Source organism: Gorilla gorilla, chromosome 4, assembly GCF_029281585.2.
Source record: "Gorilla gorilla gorilla isolate KB3781 chromosome 4, NHGRI_mGorGor1-v2.1_pri, whole genome shotgun sequence".
Taxonomy (NCBI): Eukaryota; Metazoa; Chordata; class Mammalia; order Primates; family Hominidae; genus Gorilla; species Gorilla gorilla.
This window is the reverse complement of record NC_073228.2, coordinates 16,765,567-16,787,126: the sequence shown is the minus strand read 5'-3', so window position 1 is coordinate 16,787,126 and position 21,560 is coordinate 16,765,567. Positions and strand designations below refer to the sequence as shown.

Here is a 21,560-nt window from a genome sequence, read left to right as displayed (position 1 = left end):
CCTGAGGGCAGGAGTTTGAGACCAGCCTGGCTAACCTGGTGAAACCCGGTGTCTCTACTAAAAATACAAAAATTAACCAGGCATGGTGGCAGGCGCCTGTATTCCCAGCTACTCAGGGGGCTGAGGCAGGAGAATCGCTTGAACCCAGTAAGTAGAGGTTGCAGTGAGCCAAGATACACCACTCACTGCACTCTAGCCTGGGCAACAGAGCAAGACTTCGTCTCAAAAAAAAACAAAAAAACAAAAAAACACAAAGATACTGCAATATGGAAATACCCTCCTAACTCATCTGTTTTTGTTGTTGTTGTTGTTGTTTGTTTGTTTTGTTTTAGACGGAGTCTCGCTCTGTCGCCCAGGCTGGAGTGGCACGATCTCGGCTCACTGCAACTTCTGCCACCCGGGTTCAAGCGATTCTTCTGCCTCAGCCTCCTGAGTAGCTGGAACTACAGGCACGTGCCACCACGCCCAGCTAATTTTTTGTATTTCTAGTAGAGATGGAGTTTCACCGTGTTAGCCAGGATGGTCTTGATCTCCTGACCTCGTGATGTGCCCGTCTCAGCCCCCCAAAGTGCTGGGATTACAGGCGTGAGCCAACACGCCCGGCCGTTTATTTGTTTGTTTGTTTTTTTGAGACAGAATTTTGCTCTTGTGGCCCAGGCTGGAGTGCAATGGCAAGATCTCAGCTCACTGCAAACTCCGCCTGCCAGGTTCAAGCGATTCTCCTGCCTCAGCCTCCTGAGTAGCTGAGATTACAGGCATGCCATGCACCACCATGCCTCGCTAATTTTGTATTTTTAATAGAGACGGGGTTTCTCCACGTTGGTCACACTGGTCTCGAACTCCCGACCTCAGGTGATCTACCCACTTTGGCCTCCCAAAGTGCTGGGATTACAGACGTGAGCCACCGCGCCCAGCCTAACCCATCTGTTTTAAAGTACCTCCAGGCCGGGTGCAGTGGCTCATGCCTGTAATCCCAGCACTTTGGGAGGCCGAGGCGGGCGGATCACGAGGTCAGGAGATCGAGACCACCCTGGCTAACACGGTGAAACCCCATCTCTACTAAAAATACAAAAAATTAGCCGGACGTGGTGGCGGGTGCCTGTAGTCCCAGCTACTCAGGAGGTTGAGGCAGGAGAATGGCATGAACCTGGGAGGCGGAGCTTGCGGTGAGCCGAGATCACGCCACTGCACTCCAGTCTGGGCGACAGAGCGAGACTCCGTCTCAAAAAAAATAAATAGTACCTCCATTATGCATGGATATTTAAATGAGTCAGAATCATCTAAAGGGCTGGTTTAAATACAAATTTTTGGGCCCCTTGGAAGGTTGGCTCTGGAATTCACCTAATTTTTTTTTTCTTTTTTAAGAAAGGTCTGCTTTCCACCCAGGATAGAGTGCAGTACCGCAAGTCATAGCTCACTGCAGCCTCGAACTCCTGGGCTTAAACCATCCTCTCACCTCAGCCTCTTGAGTAGCTAGGACTACAGACAGGCACCACCACGCCCACCTAATTTATTTTTATTTTTTATAGAAATAGCATCTCCTGGCCAGGCGTGGTGGCTCATGCCTGTAATCCCAGCAAGAATCACTTGAACCCGGGAGACAGAGGTTGCAGTGAGCCAAGATCGCGCCACTGCACTCCAGCCTGGGCAACAAGAATGAAACTCCATCTCAAAAAAAAAAAAAAGAAAGAAAGAAAGAAAGAAAGAAATGGCATCCTGGGCTCAAGTGATCCTCCAGCCTTAGCCTCAGCCTCTCAAAACGCTGGGATTACAGGCATGAGCCACTGTACCCTGCCAAATCTGCCTGTTTTTTTTTTGTTTTGTTTTGTTTTTTGTGGAAGTTCTCACTCTGTTGCCCAGGCTAGAGTGCATTGGTGTGATCTCAACTCACTGCAACCTCTGCCTCTTGGGCTCAAGGGATCCGCCTGCCTCAGACTCCCAAGTAGCTTCAACTACAGGTGCATGCCACCACACCAGGTTAATTTTTTTAAAATTTTTTGTACAGATGGGGCTCTATGTTCCTCAGACTGGTCTCAAACCCCTGAGCTCAAGAGATCCTCTCACCTCAGCTTCCCAAAGTGATAGGATTATAGGTGGGAGCCACTATGCCCAGCCCTGGTGATTCTTAAACACACTAAAGTTTGAGGCCGGGCACGGTAGCTCATGCCTGTAGTCCCAGCACTTTGGGAGGCCGAGGTGAGGGCATCACCTGAGCTCAGGAATTCAAGACCAGCCTGGGCAACATGGTGAAATCCCGTCCCTACTAAAAATACAAAAATTAGCCGGGCATGGTGGCGTACCCAGCTACTCCAGAGGCTGAGACAGGAGAATTGCTAGAAACCAGGAGGCAGAGGTTGCCATGAGCTGAGATTGCACCATTGCATTCCAGCCTGGGTGACAGAGTGTGACCCTGCCTCAAAAAAAAAAAAAAAAAGTAATAAATAATAAAGTTTGAGAACACAAGCCATTATAAAATAAATATAAATCAAAAGGGTCAGGCACTGTGGCTCACGTCTGGAATCCCAGCCTTTTGGGAGACCAAGGCAGGCAGATCACCTGAGGTCAGGAGTTCAAGACCAGCCTGGCCAACCTGGTGAAATCCTGTCTCTACTAAAAAGATAAAAATTAGCTGGGCATGGTAGCAGGTGCCTGTAATCCCAGCTACTCGGGAGGCTGAGGCAGGGGAATCACTTGAACCCAGGAGGCAGAAGTTGCAGTGAGCCGAGATGGTGCCACTGAACTCCAGCCTGGGTGACAACACAGCGAGACTCTGTCTCAGAATAAGTAAGTAAGTAAATAAATAAATAAAAATACAAAAATTAGCTGGGCATCGTGGCGGCTACCTGTAGTCCCAGCTACTCAGGAGGCTGAGGCAGGAAAATCGCTTGAACCCGGGAGGCAGAGGTTGCAGTGAGCCAAGATTGTGCCATTGCACTCCAGCCTGGGCGACAGTGCAAGACTCTGTCTCAAAAAATATAAAATAAAATAAAAAATATACCAAAAGAAGTTTCTGATACTCCCTGGTTCCTCACTAATCATCTGCTTCACAGGATACGACCTACGCGCCCTTTGAGAACTAATCCAAATTAACCACTCTATAGCCTTGTTTCTCATCCTGAAGCCTCTGCTTTGGTCATATTCAATCACTTGGGGTTCCTAAATGTTCTCTCTCAACTCCAAGCTTTTGTACGTTGTAGGCGTTCGAGGATTCACTGAATGAATGAATGAATGAATGAATTGAAACTATCAGCTGGTTGCAGTGGCTCATGTCTGTAATTCCAGCACTTTGGGAGGACAAGGTGAGAGGATTACTTGAGCCCAGGAGATTATGGCTGCAATAAGCTATGATTGTGCCCCTGCACTCCAGCCTGGGTGACAGAGTGAGAGCCTACCTCAAAAAACAACAAAAATAACCTATTACTGGGCCAGGTGCGATGGCTCACGCCTGTAATCCCAGCACTTTGGGAAGGCGAGGCGGGTGGATCACCTGAGGCCAGGAGTTCCAAGATCAGCCTGGCCAACAGGCAAAACCCTGTCTCTACTAAAAATACAAAAATTAGCTGGGCACGGCAGTGCATGCCTGTAATTCCAGCTACTTGGGAGGCTGAGACAGGAGAATCGCTTGAACTCGGGAGGTGGAGGTTGCAGTGAGCCAAGATTGTGCCACTGCACTCCAGCCTAGGTGACAGAGCAAGACCCTGTCTCAAAAACAAAACAAAACAACCCCATTACTATGTGTAAGATACTATGACACTGGAGATACCAAGAAGGGGAGACAAAATCTCTGACTCATATAACTTATGATTGGGGGAGGAGGAAATACACAAGAAGTGAAAGAGAAAGAGAACCAACAATTGTTGAATACCTGCCACCTATCAAGCACTAAGTGGGACATTACTAATGTTAGCTCATTTTCCTCTTACACAAATGATTGCAAGCAGGTGTAGTAGTTATTTGCTACTCTCAAAGGGGTTAAGTAAACGTGCTATCACACAGCTAGAAAGTAGTGTTAACTGAGCTCCTGCTGTGTGCTGGGGAAAAGACAAAGAGATACTGGCCGGGCACAGTGGCTCACACCTGTAATCCCAGCACTTTGGGAGGCTGAGACAGGCAGATCACCTGAGGTCAGGAGTTCAAGACCAGCCTGGCCAACATGGTGAAACCCGGTCTCTACTAAAAATACAAAAAACAGCTGGGCGTGGCAGCAGGCGCCTGTAATCCCAGCTACTCGGGAGGCTGAGGCAGGACAATCACTTGAACCTGGGAGGCAGAGGTTGCTGTGAGCCGAGATTGCACCACTGCACTCCAGCCTGGGCGAGAGGAGCAAGACTCTGTCTCAAAAGAAAACAAAACAAAACAAAACAAAACTACCTGACAACCTATTACACTAAATTACAAAATCACCTTCAGGCAAAGGAGGAATTCGTATAAGATGCATGTTCGGCCGGGGGTGGTGGCTCACGCCTGTAATCCCCAGCACTTTGGGAGGCCAAGGTGGGAGAATCACGAGGTCAGGAGTTCGAGACCATTCTGGTCAACATGGTGAAACCCCATCTCTACCAAAAATACAAAAAATTAGGTGGGCGCGGTGGCAGGCGCCTGTAATCCCAGCTACCTGGGAGGCTGAGGCAGGAAAATCACTTGAACCCAGGAGGCGGAGGTTGTGGTGAGCCGTGATCCCGCACTGCACTCCAGCCTGGGCGACAGAGTGAGACTCCATCTAAAAATAATAATAATAATAATAATAATAATAATAATAATAATACTGCATGTTCAAGGCCGGGCTCAGTGACTCACTTCTGTAATCCCAGCACTTTGCGAGGCTGAGGCGGGTGGATTACCTGAGGTCAGGAGTTCGAGACCAGCCTGGACAACATAGTGACACCCCATCTCTACTAAAAATACAAAAATTATCCAGGTGTGGTGGTGCACGCCTATAATCCCAGCTACTCAGGAGGCTGAGGCAGGAGAATTGCTTGAACCTGGGAGGTGAAGGATGCAGTGAGCTGCGATCACACCATTGCACTCCTGCCTGGGCAACAAGAGCGAAACTTCATCTAAAAAAATAAGAAAAAAAATAGCTGGGCACAGTGGCTCACGCCTGTAATCCCAGAACTTTGGGAGGCCGAGGCAGGTGGATCACCTGAGGTAAGGACTTCAAGACCAACCTTGTCAACATGGTGAAACCTCGTCTCTATTAAATATACAAAAACTAGCTGGGTGTGGTGGTGGGCGCCTGTGATCCCAGCTACTTGGGAGGCTGAGGCAGGAGAATCATTTGAACTTGGGAGGCAGAGGTTGCAGTGAGCTGAGATCACTCCACTGCCCTCCAGCCTGGGCAACAAGAGAAAAACTTCGTCTCAAAAAAAAAAAAATACATGTTCAAATGTCTGAGCAATATATATTTCAAGGGCACATTGAAATTCTGGGAGCTGGGTCTAGGCAATGTACTGAAATTATATTCTGAAAATCCTTTTGCAATTTCCAGGAAAAAATTGTGAAGAGATAGAAATTTCCTATTAATATTCTCCCTCCATCTTTTTTTTTTTTTTGAGATGGAGTCTTGCTCTGTAGCCAGGCTGGAGTGCAGTGGCGTGATCTCACCTTACTGCAACCTCCACCTCCCAGGTTCAAGCAATTCTCCTGCCTCAGCCTGCCGAGTAGCTGGGACCACAGGTGCGCGCCACCACGCTCAGCTAATTTTTTATTTTTAGTAGAGATGGGGTTTCACCATGTTGGCCAGTATGGTCTCGATCTCTTGACCCTGTGATCCGCCCACCTCGGCCACCCAAAGTGCTGGGATTACAGGCGTGAGCCACTGCATCTCTCCCTCCATCATTTTTATAGGGGTGGGAGGAAAGGGATAGCTGTGCACTGAAAAAGGATGCTTTGGAAAAATAAAGTGGGTCTGGGCACAGTGGCTCACCCTTGGATTCCCAGCACTTTGGCATGCCTGGCAGGCCGAGTTGGGTGGTTCGAGACCAGCCTAGGCAACATGGTGAAACCTCGTCTCTATCAAAAATACAAAAAATCAGGCTGGGTGCGGTGGCTCACGCCTGTAATCCCAGCACTTTGGGAGGCCGAGGCGGGCGGATCACGGGGTCAGGAGATCAAGACCATCCTGGCTAACACGGTGAAACCCCGTCTCTACTAAAAATACAAAAAATTAGCTGGGCGCAGTGGCGGTCACCTGCAGTCCCAGCTACTCAGGAGGCTGAGGCAGGAGAATGGCGTGAACCTGGGAGGCGGAGCTTGCAGTGAGCCGAGATGGTGCCACTGCATTCCAGCCTGGGTGACAGAGCGAGACTCCGTCTCAAAAAAAAAAAAAAAAAAAAAATACAAAAAATCAGCCAGGCATAGTGGCGCTTGCCTGTGGTCGGAGCTACTCAAGAAGCTGAGATGGGAGGATCACTTGATCCCAGGAAGCAAAGGCTGCAGTGAGCTGTGAACTGTGATCGCACTACTGCTCTCCAGCCTGGATGACATGAGGCCCCATCTCAAAAAAAAGGAAAAGAAAAAGAAAGTGGACTAGGAGACGGTGGCTCATATGCTCATATCAGTAATCCCAGCACCTTGGGAGGCCAAGGCACAAGGATCACTTGAGGCCAAGAGTTCAAGACCAGCCTGGACAACATAGCAAGACCTTTGTCTCTAATAAATAAAAAATAAAATCAATAAAAATAAGAATAAAAAAAATTTTTTTGACACGGAGTCTCGCTCTGTCACCCAGGCTGGAGTGCAATGGTGGCCTCTTGGCTCACTGCAACCTCCACTTCCTGGGTTCAGGTGATTCTCTCACCTCAGCCTCCTGAGTAGCTGGGATTACAGGCTATGCCACCATGACTGGTTAATTTTTGTATTATTATTATTATTATTTTTAGAGACAGAGTCTTGCAATGTTGCCAGGCTGGACAATCTCAGCTCACTGCAGTCTCTCAGGTTCAAGCAATTCTCCTGCCTCAGCCTCCCGAGTAGCTGGGATTACAGGCGTGTGTCACCACACCCAAATAATTTATTTATTTAATTATTTTTGAGACGGAGTCTCGCTCTGTCACCCAGGCTGGAGTGCAGTGGTACAATCTTGGCTCACTGCAAGCTCCACCTCCCAGGTTCACGGCATTCTCCTGCCTCAGCCTCCCCCGAGTAGCTGGGACTACAGGCACGCGCCACCATGCCCAGCTAATTTTATTTTTTTTTGTATTTTTAGTAGAGATGGGGTTTTACCATGTTGGCCAGGCTGGTCTCGAACTCCTGACCTCGCAATCTCCCTGCCTCGGCCTCCCAAAGTGTTGGGATTACAGGTGTGAGTCACCGTGCCTGGCCTTTTTTTTTTTTTTTCTTTTTAGATGGAGTCTCGCTCTGTCGCCCAGGCTGGAGTGCAGTGGCGTGATCTCGGCTCAGTGCAAGCTCCGCCTCCCAGGTTCACGCCATTCTCCTGCCTCAGCCTCCCGAGTAGCTGGGACTGCAGGTGCCCACCACCACGCCTGGCTAATTTTGTTTTTGTATTTTTAGTAGAGACGGGGTTTCACCACGTTAGCCAGGATGGTCTTAATCTCCTGACCTCATGATCCGCCTGCCTCGGCCTCCCAAAGTGCTGGGATTACAGGCGTGAGCCACCACGCCTGACCTTCTTTTTTTTAGACAGAGTTTCACTCTTGTTGCCCAGGCTGGAGTGCAATGGTGCGATCTCAACTCACTGCAACGTCCACTTCCTGAGTTCAAGCAATTCCCCAGCCTCAGCCTCTGAGTAGCTGGGATTACAGGTGCACACCACCACACCTGGCTAAGTTTTTGTATTTTTAGTAGAGATGGGGTTTCACCATGTTGGCTGGGCTGGTCTCAAACTCCCAACCTCAGGTGATCCACCCACCTTGGCCTCCAAAAATGCTGAGATTACAGATGTGTGCCACCATGCCCAGCTAATTTTGGTATTTTTAGTAGAGACGGGGCTTCACCATGTCAGCCAGGCTGGTCTTGAACTCCTCACCTTAAATGATCCGCCCACCTTGGCCTCCCAAAGTGCTGGGATTACAGGCGTGAGCAACTGTGCATGGCCAAAAAAAAAAAAAAATTTTTTTTTTAAGGAAAATAAAGTACAAGAAAGATAGCTTACACCTGTAATCCCAAAACTTTGAGAGGCTGAGGCAGGAGGATTACTTGAGGCCAGGAGTTCAAGACCAGGTTGGGCAAGGAGAGTTATACATGGAAAAAAATAACAATGGCAGATATTAATTGAGTAATTTTATTTTTATTTTTTGAGACGGAGTTTCGCTCTTGTTGCCCAGGCTGGAGTGCAATAGTGTGATCTCGGCTCACCACAACCTCTGCCTCACCACAACTGTGCATGGCCAAAACTATTTTTGTAAGGAAAAGAACAAGGAAGATAGCTTACACCTGTAATCCCAAAAGTTTGAGAGGCTGAGGCAGGAGGATTACTTGAGGCCAGGAGTTCAAGACCAGGTTGGGAAAGGAGAGGCATACATGGAAAAAAAAAAAAAGCAGATATTAATTAATTTTATTTTATTATTATTATTATTATTTTTGAGACAGAGTTTCGCTCTTGTTGCCCAGGCTGGAGTGCAATAGCGCGATGTCGGCTCACCACAACCTCTGCCTCCCGGGTTCGAGCGATTCTCCTGCCTCAGCCTCCTGAGTAGCTAGGACTACAGACATGTGCCACCACACCTGGCTAATTTTGTGTTTTTAGTAGAGATGGGGTTTCTCCATGTTGGTCAGGCTGGGGTATCGAACTCTCAACCTCAGATGATCCACCTGCCTTAGCCTTCCAAAGTGCTGGGATTACAGGCGTGAGCCACTGTGCGCAGCCCGAGTAATTTTATCTTATTTTTTTGAGACAGAGTCTCCCTCTGTTGCCCAGGCTGGAGTGCAGTGGCGTGATCTCTGCTCACTGCAACCTTGCCTCCTGGGTTCAAGAGACTCTCCTGCCTCAGCCTCCTGAGTTGCTGGGATTACAGGCGAGCGCTACCATGTCTGGCTAATTTTTTTTTGTAATTTTAGTAGAGACAGGGTTTCACCGTGTTGGTCAGGCTGGAAATCCTGACCTTGTGCTTTGCCTGCCTCGGCTTCCCAAAGTGCTAGGATTACAGGCATGAGACACCGGGCCAGGCCAATTTTATTGTTGTTTTTTTTTTTGAGATGGAGTCTCGCTCTGTCGCCCCGGCTGGAGTGCTGGAGTGCTGGAGTGCAGTGGCGCCATCTCGGCTCACTGCAAGCTCTGCCTCCCGGGTGCACGCCATTCTCCTGCCTCAGCCTCCCGAGTAGCTGGACTACAGGCGCCCACCACCATGCCCGTCTAATTTTTTTGTATTTTTCGTAGAGACGGGGTTTCACTGTGTTAGCCAGGATGGTCTCGATTTCCTGACCTCGTGATCCACCCGCCTCAGCCTCCCAAAGTGCTGGGATTAAAGGCATGAGCCACTGTGCCCGGCCAAGAACCTGTCTCTTAAAAAACAATAAAACTGCCAAGGCTGGAGTGCAGTGGCATGATCTCAGCTCACCACAACGTCCGCCTCCTGGGTTTAAGCGATTCTCCTGCCTCAGCCTCCCGAGTAGCTGGGACTACAGGTGCATGCCACCATGCCCGAATAATTTTTGTATTTTTAGTAGAGACGGGGTTTCACTATGTTGGCCAGGCTGGTCTTGAACTCCTGACATCGTGATCTGCTCGTGTCAGCCTCCCAAAGTGCTGAGATTATAGGTGTGAGCCACCATGCCGGCCCTAATTTTTTTTTTTTTTTTTTTTTGAGATGGAGTCTCGCTCTGTTGCCCAGGCTGGAGTGCAGTGGCACCATCTGGCTCACTAAGACTTCCACCTCCTTGGTTCAAGGGATTCTCCTGCCTCAACTTCCCGAAAAGCTGGGACCACAGGAACCTGCCACCATGCCTGGCTAATTTTTGTATTTTTAGTAGAGGCAGGATTTTGCAATGTTGGCCAGGCTGGTCTTGAACTCCTGACCTTAAGTGCTCTGCCCGCCTCAGCTTCCCAAAGTGCTGGGATTACAGGTGTGAGCCACCGTGCCCGGCCTATTTTTTCTGTTTTGTATAGATGGAGTTGGTGTTGCTCTCACTTTGTTGCCCAGGCTGGTCTTGAACTCCTGACTTCAAGTGATTCTCCCACCTCAGAACTGAGTAATTACTAAGTGGAACTCTGGGCTAAACCCTTAATCCTCACAAAGCCTCTATTATAATTTTATTTTATTTTATTTTTTGAGACAGAGTCTCGCTCTGTCGCCCAGGCTGGAGTGCAGTGGCGCGACCTTGGCTCACTGCAAGCTCCGCCTTCCGGGTTTGTGCCATTCTCCTGCCTCAGCCTCCCGAGTAGCTGGGACTACAGGCGCTCACTACCGCGGCCGGCTAATTTTTTGTATTTTCAGTAGAGACAAGGTTTCACCGTGTTAGCCAGGATGATTTCGATCTCCTGACCTCATGATCTGCCCGCCTCGGTCTACCAAAGTGCTGGGATTATAGGCGTGAGCCACCGCGCCCGGCCATTTTTTGTATTTTTAGTAGAGACGAGGTTTCACCGTGTTAGCCAGGATGGTCTCGATCTCCTGACCTCGTGATCTGCCCACCTCAGCCTCCCAAAGTGCTGGGATTACAGGCGTGAGCCATCGCGCCCGGCCCAAAGCCTCTGTTATAATTATCCCCATTTTACAGATGAAAAAAGTGAGATAGAGAGAGGATGGTTAAATTGGTCACCTCACTTGAAGTGGCAGAGCCAGTACGGAATTTAGATCTTCTGACTCAGAGCCCAGTGCTTAATTATTGTAGAACCGCTGCTGTGGAAAGCCACGGAGAGAAAACATACCGAAGGAAGGAAAAAAAATCCTAGAATAGTACCAGGAGCACCAGTCAAGTTGTTGTGACCTAAATTTGTGTGTGTGTTTGTGTGTGTGTATGTGTGTGTGTGTGTGTGTTTTGTCTCCTCCAGTAGAATAGAAGTTGCACAGAAGCAGAGGTCTGTCTGTGTTACCACACTTTTATTTCCAGCAGCAAGCAGTTTCTGGGTCCTACTAGGTAAATAAAAGAATCAATGGGGAGAGAGTTGTGCAGTGAGCAGTTTGTACCATTAACGGTTAACTAGAAACTCTGGTAAGAGGCCCAGTGCGGTGGCTCACGCATGTAATCCCAGCACTTTGGGAGGCCAAGGTGGTCAGATCATCTGAGGTTGGGGGTTCGAGACCAGCCTGACCAACATGGAGAAACCCCCATCTCTACTAAATATACAAAATTAGCCAGGCATGGTGGCGCATGCCTGTAATCCCAGCTACTCGGGAGGCTGAGGCAGGAGAATCGCTTGAACCCAGGAGGTGGAGGTTGTGGTGAGCCGAGATCGTGCCATTGTACTCCAGCCTGGGCAACAAGAGCAAAACTCCGTCTCAGAAAAAAAAAAAAAAAAAAAAAAAAAAAAACTACAGAGTAAGGGCCGGGCATGGTGGCTCACGCTTGTAATCCCACTTTGTAAGGCTGAGGCAGGCAGATCACTTGAGGTCAGGAGTTCAAGACCAGCCTGGGCAACATGATGAAACCCTGTCTCTACTAAAAATATAAAAATTAGCCTGGCATGTTGGCATATGCCTGTAATCCCAGTTACCTGGGAGGCTGAGGCAGGAAAATCACTTGAACCTGGGAGGCAGAGGATACAGTGAGCCGAGATGGCACCACTGCACTCCAGCCTGGGCAACAGAGTGACACTTTGTCTCAGAAAAAAAAAAGGAAAAAGAAATGCAGAGTAAGAATAGAATGAACTGTCAGGGTGCAGTGGCTCATGCCTGTAATCCCAGGATTTTGAGAGACCAAGGCAGGAGAATCTCTTGAGCTAAGGAGTTCAAAACCAGCCTGGGCAACATAGCAAAACCCCATGTATGTTACAAAAAAAAAGAAAAAAAAAATGAGCAGTGAGCCAAGATTGCACCACTTCACTCCAGCCTGGGTGACAGAGTGAAACCCCATCAAACACACACACACACACACACAAAGGGGGGGTGAACTAGCCAGAATTCCGCAGGATCAGCTGCCAAAGAAAAATACATCATTCTTGGGGGGAGGGGGGAGGGATAGCATTAGGAGATATACCTAATGCTAAATGACGAATTAATGGGTGCAGCACACCAACATGGCACATGTATACATATGTAACAAACCTGCATGTTGTGCACATGTACCCTAAAACTTAAAGTATAATAATAATAAAATTAAAAAAAAAAGAAAAATACATCATTCCTAAAAGGGGTAAGAGGGCTGGGCATGGTGACACATGCCTGTAATCCCAGCACTTTGGGAGGCCAAAGCAGGAGAATCACAAGGTCAGGAGTTTGAGATCAGTCTCACCAACACGGTGAAATCCCATCTCTGTTAAAAATACAAAAATTAGCCAAGTGTGGTGGCCCATGCCTGTAATCCCAGCCACTCAGGAGGCTGAGGCAGGAGACTCACTTGAACCCGGGAGGCGGAGGTTGCAGTGAGCCGAGATCGTGCCATTGCACTCTGGCATGGGCGACAGAGCTAGACTCCATCTCAAAAAAAAAAAAAAAAAAAAAAAACAACATTAGCCAGACATGGTGGCACACACCTGTAGTCCCAGCTACTGGAAAGGCTGAGCCAAGAGAACTGCTTGAAGCCAGGAGGTGGAGGTTGCATTGAGCCGAGATCATGCCACTGTACTCCAGCCCGGGTGAGAGAGTGAGACTCTGTCTCAAAGAAAAGAAAATAAAAATAAACAAAATAAAATCTAAAAGGGGTAGGAGAACAAGAATCACAGAGTTCGTTTAGAGCTTTAAGTCCCTGCCAGAACCCCTGAACACATACCAAATTTATAATACAGGTGACTAAACTTGTGTACTTTATACCATCAAATTTCCTTCATTCTATAACATAGTTTAGTTGAGTACTTCAGCTGTTTGTGAATACTGTAAGAATGTAAATACTGAATTCTGGCCGGGTGCGGTGGCTCACACCTGTAATCCCACCACTTTGGGAGGCTGAGACAGGCAGATCACTTGAGGTCAAGAGTTCAAAACCATCCTAGCCAACATGACCAAATGCCATCTCTACTAAAAATATGAAAATTAGCTAGGTGATAGTGACATGTGCCTATAATCTCAGTTACTCAGGAGGCTGAGGCAGGAGAATCATCTGAGCCTGGGAGGCAGCGGTTGTGGTGAGCTGAGATCCTGCCACTGCACTCCAGTCTGGGTGACAGAGAGAGACCCTGTCTCAAAAAAAAAAAATCATGAATTTCTCAATACTGCAGGAAGCCTGGAGGCAGAATGGTGATGATATTGTAGAAACCCTATTGGCTGGGCTTTGGGGCTCACGCCTGTAATCCCAGCACTTTGGGAGGCCGAGGTGGGCAGATCACTTGAAGTCAGGAGTTCGAGATCGGCCTGGCCAACATGGTGAAATCTCGTCTCTACTAAAAACACAAACATTAGCTGGATGTGGTGGTGTGTGCCTGTAGTCCCAGCTACTCAGGAGGCTGAGGCAGGAGAATCGCTTGAAAATGGGAAGAAGAGGCTGCAGTGAGCTGAGATCCTGCCACTGCACTCCAGCCTGGGCGACAATGCAGATTCCATCTCAAAAAATAAATAAAGTAATTAAAAAAAAAAAAGGAAAGAAACCCTTTCTACCAGTGTCATGGCAAAAATGATGGGACCCAAGATTGTACTCACAGTGAATGCCAAGAACCTAGTACAGGCTGAGTATCTCTAATATGAAAATCTGAAATGGGAAATATTCCAAATTCCAAAACTTCTTGAGTACCAACATGATGCCACAAGTGGAAAATTCCACACTTGATACCTTGGCTTTCTTTCTTTCTTTTTTGAGACAGAGTTTTGCTCTTGTCGCCTAGGCTAGAGTACAATGCCGCAATCTCACCTCACTGCAACCTCTGCCTCCTGGGTTCAAGAGATTCTCCTGCCTCAGCCTCCTGAGTAGCTGGGATTATAGGCGCCTGCCACCACTCCTGGCTAATTTTTTGTATTTTTAGTAGAGACAGGGTTTCACCATGTTGGTCAGGCTGGTCTTGAACTCCTGACCTCAGATGATCCACCTGCCTCGGCCTCCCAAAGTGCTGGGATTACAGGCGTGAGCCACCGCGCCTGGCCTCTTTCTTTCTTTCTTTCTTTCTTTCTTTCTTTCTTTCTTTCTTTCTTTGAGATGGAGTCTCGCTCTGTCGCCTAGGCTGGGGTGCAGTGGCATGATCTCAGCTCACTGCAACCTCCGCCTCCTGGGTTCAAATGATCCTCCTGCCTCAGCCTCCCGAGTAGCTGGGACTACAGGCACGTGCCACCACGCCCAGCTAATTTTCGTATTTTTAGTAGAGATGGGGTTTCACCATATTGGCCAGGTTGGACTTGAACTCTTGGCCTCCCAAAGTGCTAGGATTATAGGTGTGAGCCACCGTGTCTGGCCTTTTTTTTTTTTTTTAATTAAATTTTATTTTATTTTGTATTGAGACAGAGTCTCGCTCTTTGGCCCTGGCTGGAATGTAGTGACACCATTATGGCTCACTGCAGCCTCAACCTCCTGGGCTCAAGCGATTCTCCCACCTCATCCTCCCAAGTAGCTGGGACCACAAGCATGTGCCACCATGCTCGGCTAATTTTTTAATTTTTAAAATTTTTTTTTACTTTTTTAATTTTTTTTTTGAGACAGAGTCTCGCTCTGTCGCCCAGGCTGGAGTGCAGTGGCGCGATCTCGGCTCACTGCAAGCTCCGCCTCCCGAGTTCATGCCATTCTCCTGCCTCAGCCTCCTGAGTAGCTGGGACTACAGGCGCCCACCACCACGCCCGGCTAACTTTTTTTTGTATTTTTAGTAGAGACGGGGTTTCACCATTTTAGCCAGGATGGTCTCGATCTCCTGACCTCGTGATCCGCCCGCCTCGGCCTCCCAAAGTGCTGGGATTACAGGCGTGAGCCACTGCGCCCAGCTCTTTTTTTTTTTTTTTCTTAATTTTGTTATTTTTGGTAGAGACAGTCTCACTACGTTGCCTAGACTGGTCTCACGCTCCTGGGCTCAAGCGATCCTCCCACCTCAGTCTCCCAAAGTGCTGGGATTACAGGTATGAGCCACAGCACCCAGTCCACCTTTGCTTTCTTTCTCTTTCCTTCCCTCCCTCCCTCCTTCCTTTCTTGCTTTCTTTTCTGTCTCTCTCTCTCTCTCTTCTTTTTTTGTTTTTTGAAACAGGGTCTCACTTTGTCATCAGAGTGCCAGGATCTCGGCTGACTGCAACCTCTACCTCTTGAGCTCAAGCGATCACCCCAACCTCAGCCTCCTGGGTAGCTGGAACTATAGCACGTGCTACCACACCTGGATAATTTTGCTGTTTTCTATAGTGATGAGGTCTCATTATATATATACAGTCCGTCTAATATGTCAGTTGGGATATCGAATGCAGGGAAATAGTGTCACATTTCACAATATTATACATTCACTGAACACTGACATACACGATACTTTATATTCACTGCCTATTGATATACATATTGTACAAACATAACTTAAGAGAACAGTCCTGTAAGCTTTTTGTGTGCAGGTATCATTGCCTTTCACCTTTGTAGTCTCAGCAAATAGCAAAGTCCTGAGAGCCAGTAATCAATAAGTGTTCATTGACTTATTGATGCAGCAATAACTTTGTGTAGTACTTTTCTTTTTTTTGAGACAAGAGTCTGGTGACTCTGTCACCCAGGCTAGAGTGCAGTGGCACCATCTTGTCTCACTGCAACCTCCGCCTCCCAGGTTCAAGTGATTGTCCTGCCTCAGCCTCTCTAGTAGCTGAGATTACAGGCACCTGCCACCACATCAAGCTAATTTTTTGTATTTTTAGTAGAGACAGGGTTTTACCATGTAGGCCAGCTGGTCTCAAACTCCTGACCTCAAGTGATCTGCCCGCCTTGGCCTCCCAAAGTTCTGGCATTACAGGTGTGAGCCACCGCACCCAGCCAGTACTTTTTATGAGAAGGCCAAAAATGCTTAAACAGGGTCTCCCAAATGCCTGTCAGTTACACAGCTTCAACATTGATATGACAATTTCAAGTTCTAGGCCGATTAATGCTCAAATCCTACCTCTCTGTACATTAGTGGATTCACATAGGGCACTGAAATGAGGCCCAATGACTTGAAGCTGTTTGTTTCATAAAATGAACAGAAACAATATGAATAAAGCTATATTTTGCAGATTTGTGTGAATATAGATATTATCTGTACTCTTCTATCTTCTCTCAATAATTGATTACACACACTGTATCCAGGAGTATGAGGCTGCAGTGAACTATGATTGAGCCACTGAATTCCATCCTGGGCAGCAGAGCAAGTCTCTGTCTCTAAATAGGCCAGGCGAGGTGGTTCTTGACTATAACCCTAGCACTTTGGGAGGCCAAGGTTGGAGGATCGATTGAGGGCAGGAGTTAGAGATCACCCTGGGCAACATAATGAGATCTTGTCTCTACAGCATTTTTTGTTGTTGTTGTTGTTTGTTTTTTGAGACAGAGTCTCCCTCTGTCGCCTAGGCTGGAGTGCAGTGGCATGACCTCGGCTTATTGCAACCTCCACCTCTCAGGTTCAAGTGATTCTCTTGCCTCAGCCTCCTGAGTAGCTGGGACTATAGGTGTGCGCCACCACGCCTGGCTAATTTTTGTAGTTTTCGTAGAGACTGGGTTTCTCCACGTTGGTCAGGCTGGTCTTGAACTCCCGATCTCAGGTGATCTGTCCACCTCAGCCTCCCAAAGTGCTGGGATTACAGGTGTGAGCCACCGTGCCTGGCATTTTTTTTTTTTTTTTGAAACGGAGTCGTGCTCTGCCGCCCAGGCTGGAGTGCAGTGGCATGATCTCAGCTCACTGCAACCTTTGCCTCCCAGGTTCAAGCGATTCTCCTGCCTCAGCCTCCTGAGTAGCTGGGACTACAGGCATGGGTCACCATGCCTGGCTATTTTTTGTATTTTTAGTAGAGACAGGGTTTCACCATATTGGTCACGCTGGTCTTGAACTCCTTACCTCAGGTGATCTGCCAGCCTCGGCTTCCCAAAGTGCTGGGATTACAAGCATGAGCCACCGTGCCCAGCCCCAAATAACCTTTTAATAAGAATTCTGCATAAAAATTATTTGTGAGGCACTTCTTTTATTCATTTAAATCTCCTTTTTGGTGCTTACATAAAACACATCTCTCTTGATTATTTCTTGGAAGTGTAATTATGAGGACAAAAAGATGAACATTTTCGAACTTTTTGAAAGAATTTTTCATGTCCTGTCAGTCTTCATAGTTATTTTAAACAGGTGAGTAAAGTAACATCTCACTGATATAATTTATTTAGCTACCTTCTACGGTTGAACATACATACCAGCAGCTCTTAACAGAGGTGATTTTGCCCCCTAGAGGACACTGGGAATATATGGAGATATTTTCAGTTTTCACAATTGTGGGATGTTATTGGCATCTAGTGGGTAAAGGTCAGAAGTTGGAGTTCTTGTTCTTGGTGGGGTGTTTTTTTTTTTTTGTTTTTTTTTTTTTTTGAGGCGGAGTTTTGCTCTTGTTGCCCAGGCTGGAGTGCAATGACGTGATCTCATCTCACCACAACCTCTGCCTCCTGGGTTCAAGCGATTCTCTTGCCTCAGTCTCCCTAGTAGCTGGGATTACAGGCGGATGCCACAAAGCCCAGATGATTTTTGTATTTTTAGTAGAGACTGTGTTTCACCATGTTGGTCCAGGCTGGTTTCGAACCCCTGACCTCAGGTGATCTGCCCACCTCAGCCTCCCAAACTGCTGGGATTACAGGTGTGAGCCACCGCACCCAGCCTGTTTTTTTGTTTTTGTTTTTTTTTCCTTTCTGAGACGGAGTCTCCCTCTGTCACCCAGGCTGGAATGCAATGGCATGGTTTTGGCTCACTGCAACCTCCGCCTCCCAGGTTCAAGTGATTCTCCTGCCTCAGCCTCCGGAGTAGCTGGGATTACAAGTGCCTGCCACCATGCCTAATTTTTGTAGTTTTAGTAGAGACGGGGTTTCACCATGTTGGCCAGGCTGGTCTCGAACTGCTGACCTTGTGATCCGCCCACCTCGGCCTCCCAAAGTGCTGGGATTACAGGCGTGAGCCACTGCGCCTGGCCATATTGTTGCTTTTGAAACAGGGTCTTGCTGGAGTATAGTGCTATAACAATCGTAGTTCACTGCAGCCTTGACTTGAACTCCTGGGCTCAAGAAATCCTCTGGCCTCAGTCTCCTTCCTCTTGCTGTAGCTAGGGCTACAGGTATGTGCCACTAGTCCCAGCTAGAGTTTTTTTTTTTTTTTTTTTTGAGAGGGAGTCTTACACTGTCGTCCGGGCTGGAGTGCAGTGGTATGATCTTGGCTCACTGCAACCTCCGCCTCCAGGGTTCAAACGATTCTCCTGCCTCAGCCTCAGTAGCTGGGACTACAGGCGCACAACTGCCATGCCCAGCTAATTTTTTGTATTTTAGTGGAGACAGGGTTTCATCTTGTTGCCCAGGCTGGTCTTGAACTCCTGAGCTCAGGTAATCCGCCCGCCTCGGCCTCCCGAAGTGTTGGGATTATAGGCGCGAGCCACCGCGCCCGGCGTTTTTTTATTTTTTATTTTTTGAGATAGCATCTTGCTCTTGCCCTGTTGCCCAGGCTGAGGCCAGAGATTTTGTTTAATAATGTACACTGCCCCCGGTTCAGGAGCATTAGTTTTATTAGGCTGCATGAAATGTATCCACTTAAGACTTTACCAGGCTGGGTTTGGTGGCTCATGCCTGTAACCCTAGCAATTTGGGAGGCTGAGGCGGGTGGATCACCTGAGGTCAGGAGTTCGAGTCCAGCCTGACCAGTATGGCGAAACCCCGTCTCTACTAAAAAATAAAAAATTAGCCCGGCGTAGTGGCGTGTGCCTGTAGTCCCAGCTGCTCGGGAGGCTTAGGCAGCAGAATCGCTTGAACCCGGGAGACGGAGGTTGCAGTAAGCCGAGATCGTGCCACTCCACTCCAGCCTGGCTACAGAGCAAGACTCTGTCTCAAAAAGACAAAAAAAAAAAAAAAAAAAAAAAAAAAAGAGAGAGAGAGCTTGTTAGATCTTAGTGCTATATTTCCTTGATTATTTTTATTTTAAGGCTGACAAAATGCCATTTAAGATAATAAAAGTAGTTAAATTGCCTGACCAAGAGCTAGATAACATTGAGGAAAAAGTATTGGCAATATTCTTTGGTCTAATACTGCTATATACCAACCATTTAACCCAATCATTCAAATAGGCTTAGTAATACAAGGGCGAAAAAGGAAAACTACAGCTAATAGAGCTATCCTTGTTCTTTTTTTTTTGAGACGGAGTCTCGCTCTGTCGCCCAGGCTGGAGTGCAGCGGTGCAATCTCGGCTCACTGCAAGCTCCGCCTTCCCGGTTCACGCCATTCTCCTGTCTCAGCCTCCCGAGGAGCTGGGACTACAGGCACCCGCCACCACTCCCGGCTAATTTTTTTTTTTTTTTTTTTTGTATTTTTAGTAGAGATGGGGTTTCACCGTGTTAGCCAGGATGGTCTCTATCTCCTGACCTCGTGATCCACCCGCCTCGGCCTCCCAAAGCGCTGAGATTACAGGCGTGAGCCACCGCGCCCGGCCTATCCTTGTTCTATATACTGACTACGCATACTATATATGGACCTTTTCCTTCCTCAACCTTTCTATAGATTTCTAAGAATAAGGTTTTGATGAAGTAGTTTATGTATCCTTCTTTTTCAGTTAATCCTAATGGAAAACGGTTGGAAAAATGAAACAATTATCTTACAACTTATTTTTCTCTTTCCTCTCCTCCCCTCTCTCTAAAAGAGTGTGGCTCCTTCCCCTCTCTTTTCCCCTTCCTCTCTCTAGAGTGGTTAACTCTCAAACTGTATTTAACTCTGGAAAAGTTTTCAATTACACAGGCGATAACTCCAACTTGAGGTATAACGGAAACTTATTAAGAGAAAAAGAGCAAAATAATTTTTTTTTGAGACTCAGCAAAATAATTCTTTTTTTTTTTGAGACGGAGTCTCAGTCTGTCGCCCAGGATGGAGTGCAGTGGCGCGATCTTGGCTCACTGCAACCTCCGCCTCCCGGGTTGGAACAATTCTCCTGCCTCAGCCTTACGAGTAGCTGGGATTACAGGTGTCCGCCACCACTCCCGGCTAATTTTTGTATTTTCAGTAGAGACGGGGTTTCGCCATGTTGTCCAGGCTGGTCTTGAACTCCTGACCTCAGGTGATCCAACCACCTCGGCGTCCCGGAGTGCTGGGATTACAGGCGCGCTACCAAGCACAGCTAATTTTTTTTTTTTTGAGACGGAGTCTCGCTCTGTCTCCCAGGCTGGAGTGCAGTGGTGCGATCTTGGCTCAATGCAACCTCCACCTCCCGGGTTGGAACAATTCTCTTGCCTCAGCCTTCCGAGTAGCTGGAATTACAGGTGTCCGCCACCACGCCCGTCTAATTTTTTATATTTTTAGTAGAGACGAGGTTTCATCATATTGGCCAGACTGGTCTTGAACTCCTGAACTCCAGTGATCCACCCACCTTGGGCTGCCAAAGTGTTGGGATTAGAGGCTTGAGCCACAGCGCCGGGCCTTCAGGGGTATCGATTTTGTTCCCGTGCCTCTTGTGTGTGTTCTAGTGGGGAAGTGGAGGCGATTGCTTTCCAGCACAAGCCCGTTTGACTGTCGGGGTTTGGACAAGTGGCTGCGACGACACTTAGGTGGAGACCGGGATGGAGCGAGGACTCCCAGAGTTGGGAGACGTTGTACGCTTACTGGGACCTAAATCCCGCACGAGTTCCCACCCAAGTGCCGCCGCCCCAGCCCACGCACGCGCATTCGCACCGTCTCCGGCCCCGGGGTCCTCCTGCCCCTCCCGCCGTCTCCGGGGGCCTTTTCTCCGCTCTGCACCAGGGTGTCCGCGGCGCCGCCTGATCCTGTTAGCGCGGTACTGTGAGTGCAGTCAGTCCTCGGCGCTGTTTTCCCTGATTTGCTGTCGACGCCAGGAAGGAAGGACGCGTGCAGAGGACCGCAGAGGGGTGGCCGTGGCTGAGAGGAGACAGCGCCGCAGCACTGAGGGTTTGGGCTTGCAGGCGCTGCAGGAGACGCCCAGGCGGAGTCTTGTCTCGCAGCCAGCTCTGAGCGGGAGGCCTGAGCGGGAAGCATTGGCGTCCGAGCGACTTCTAGGAGGCTGGGGTTCGGCGCCATGGAGGAGCTCGATGGCGAGCCAACAGTCACTGTAAGGGTACCCCGAACAGGCTTGCTCGTCCTTGCGGGTTGAGAACTGCGTCTGCTTAGTTACTTCAGGCTTGTCTGCTTCCCTAGTGGTCGCGAGGCGCTCGTCCCCTTCCCTCGACTCAGTTGCCACTTTCCGGAGGTCGCAGTGTTAACGAGGTGCCCGCCCTAGGGTCGCAGTGGTCGCGGGGTTTCTGCCACCAGTCACAAACCCCGGCCTCGAAGGTCCCACTCCGTCCCTTTCCTTCCTTTGTGTTCCTGGCCTTTTTACTTCCCTTGCTTTTCCTCTTGGGCATTAGAGTGGGTTCAGCCCAAGC

General features: G+C 48.4%; 1 protein-coding gene across 2 annotated transcripts in view; it reads left to right on the top strand.

Moving 5' to 3' along the window:
* The first annotated feature begins 20,910 nt into the window (after nucleotides 1-20,910).
* The window catches only part of NUP85 (nucleoporin 85), a 30,275-nt gene continuing 29,625 nt past the window's right edge, over nucleotides 20,911-21,560 (top strand). Inside the window, exon 1 of one of the 2 annotated variants that reach the window (XM_004040981.4) lies at nucleotides 20,911-21,247. In XM_004040981.4, coding sequence (XP_004041029.1) covers nucleotides 21,215-21,247 — 33 coding nt within the window. In that variant the 5' untranslated portion in view covers nucleotides 20,911-21,214. The remainder of the gene's footprint in view (nucleotides 21,248-21,560) is intronic. The other variant, XM_063706104.1, reaches the window with a different exon arrangement.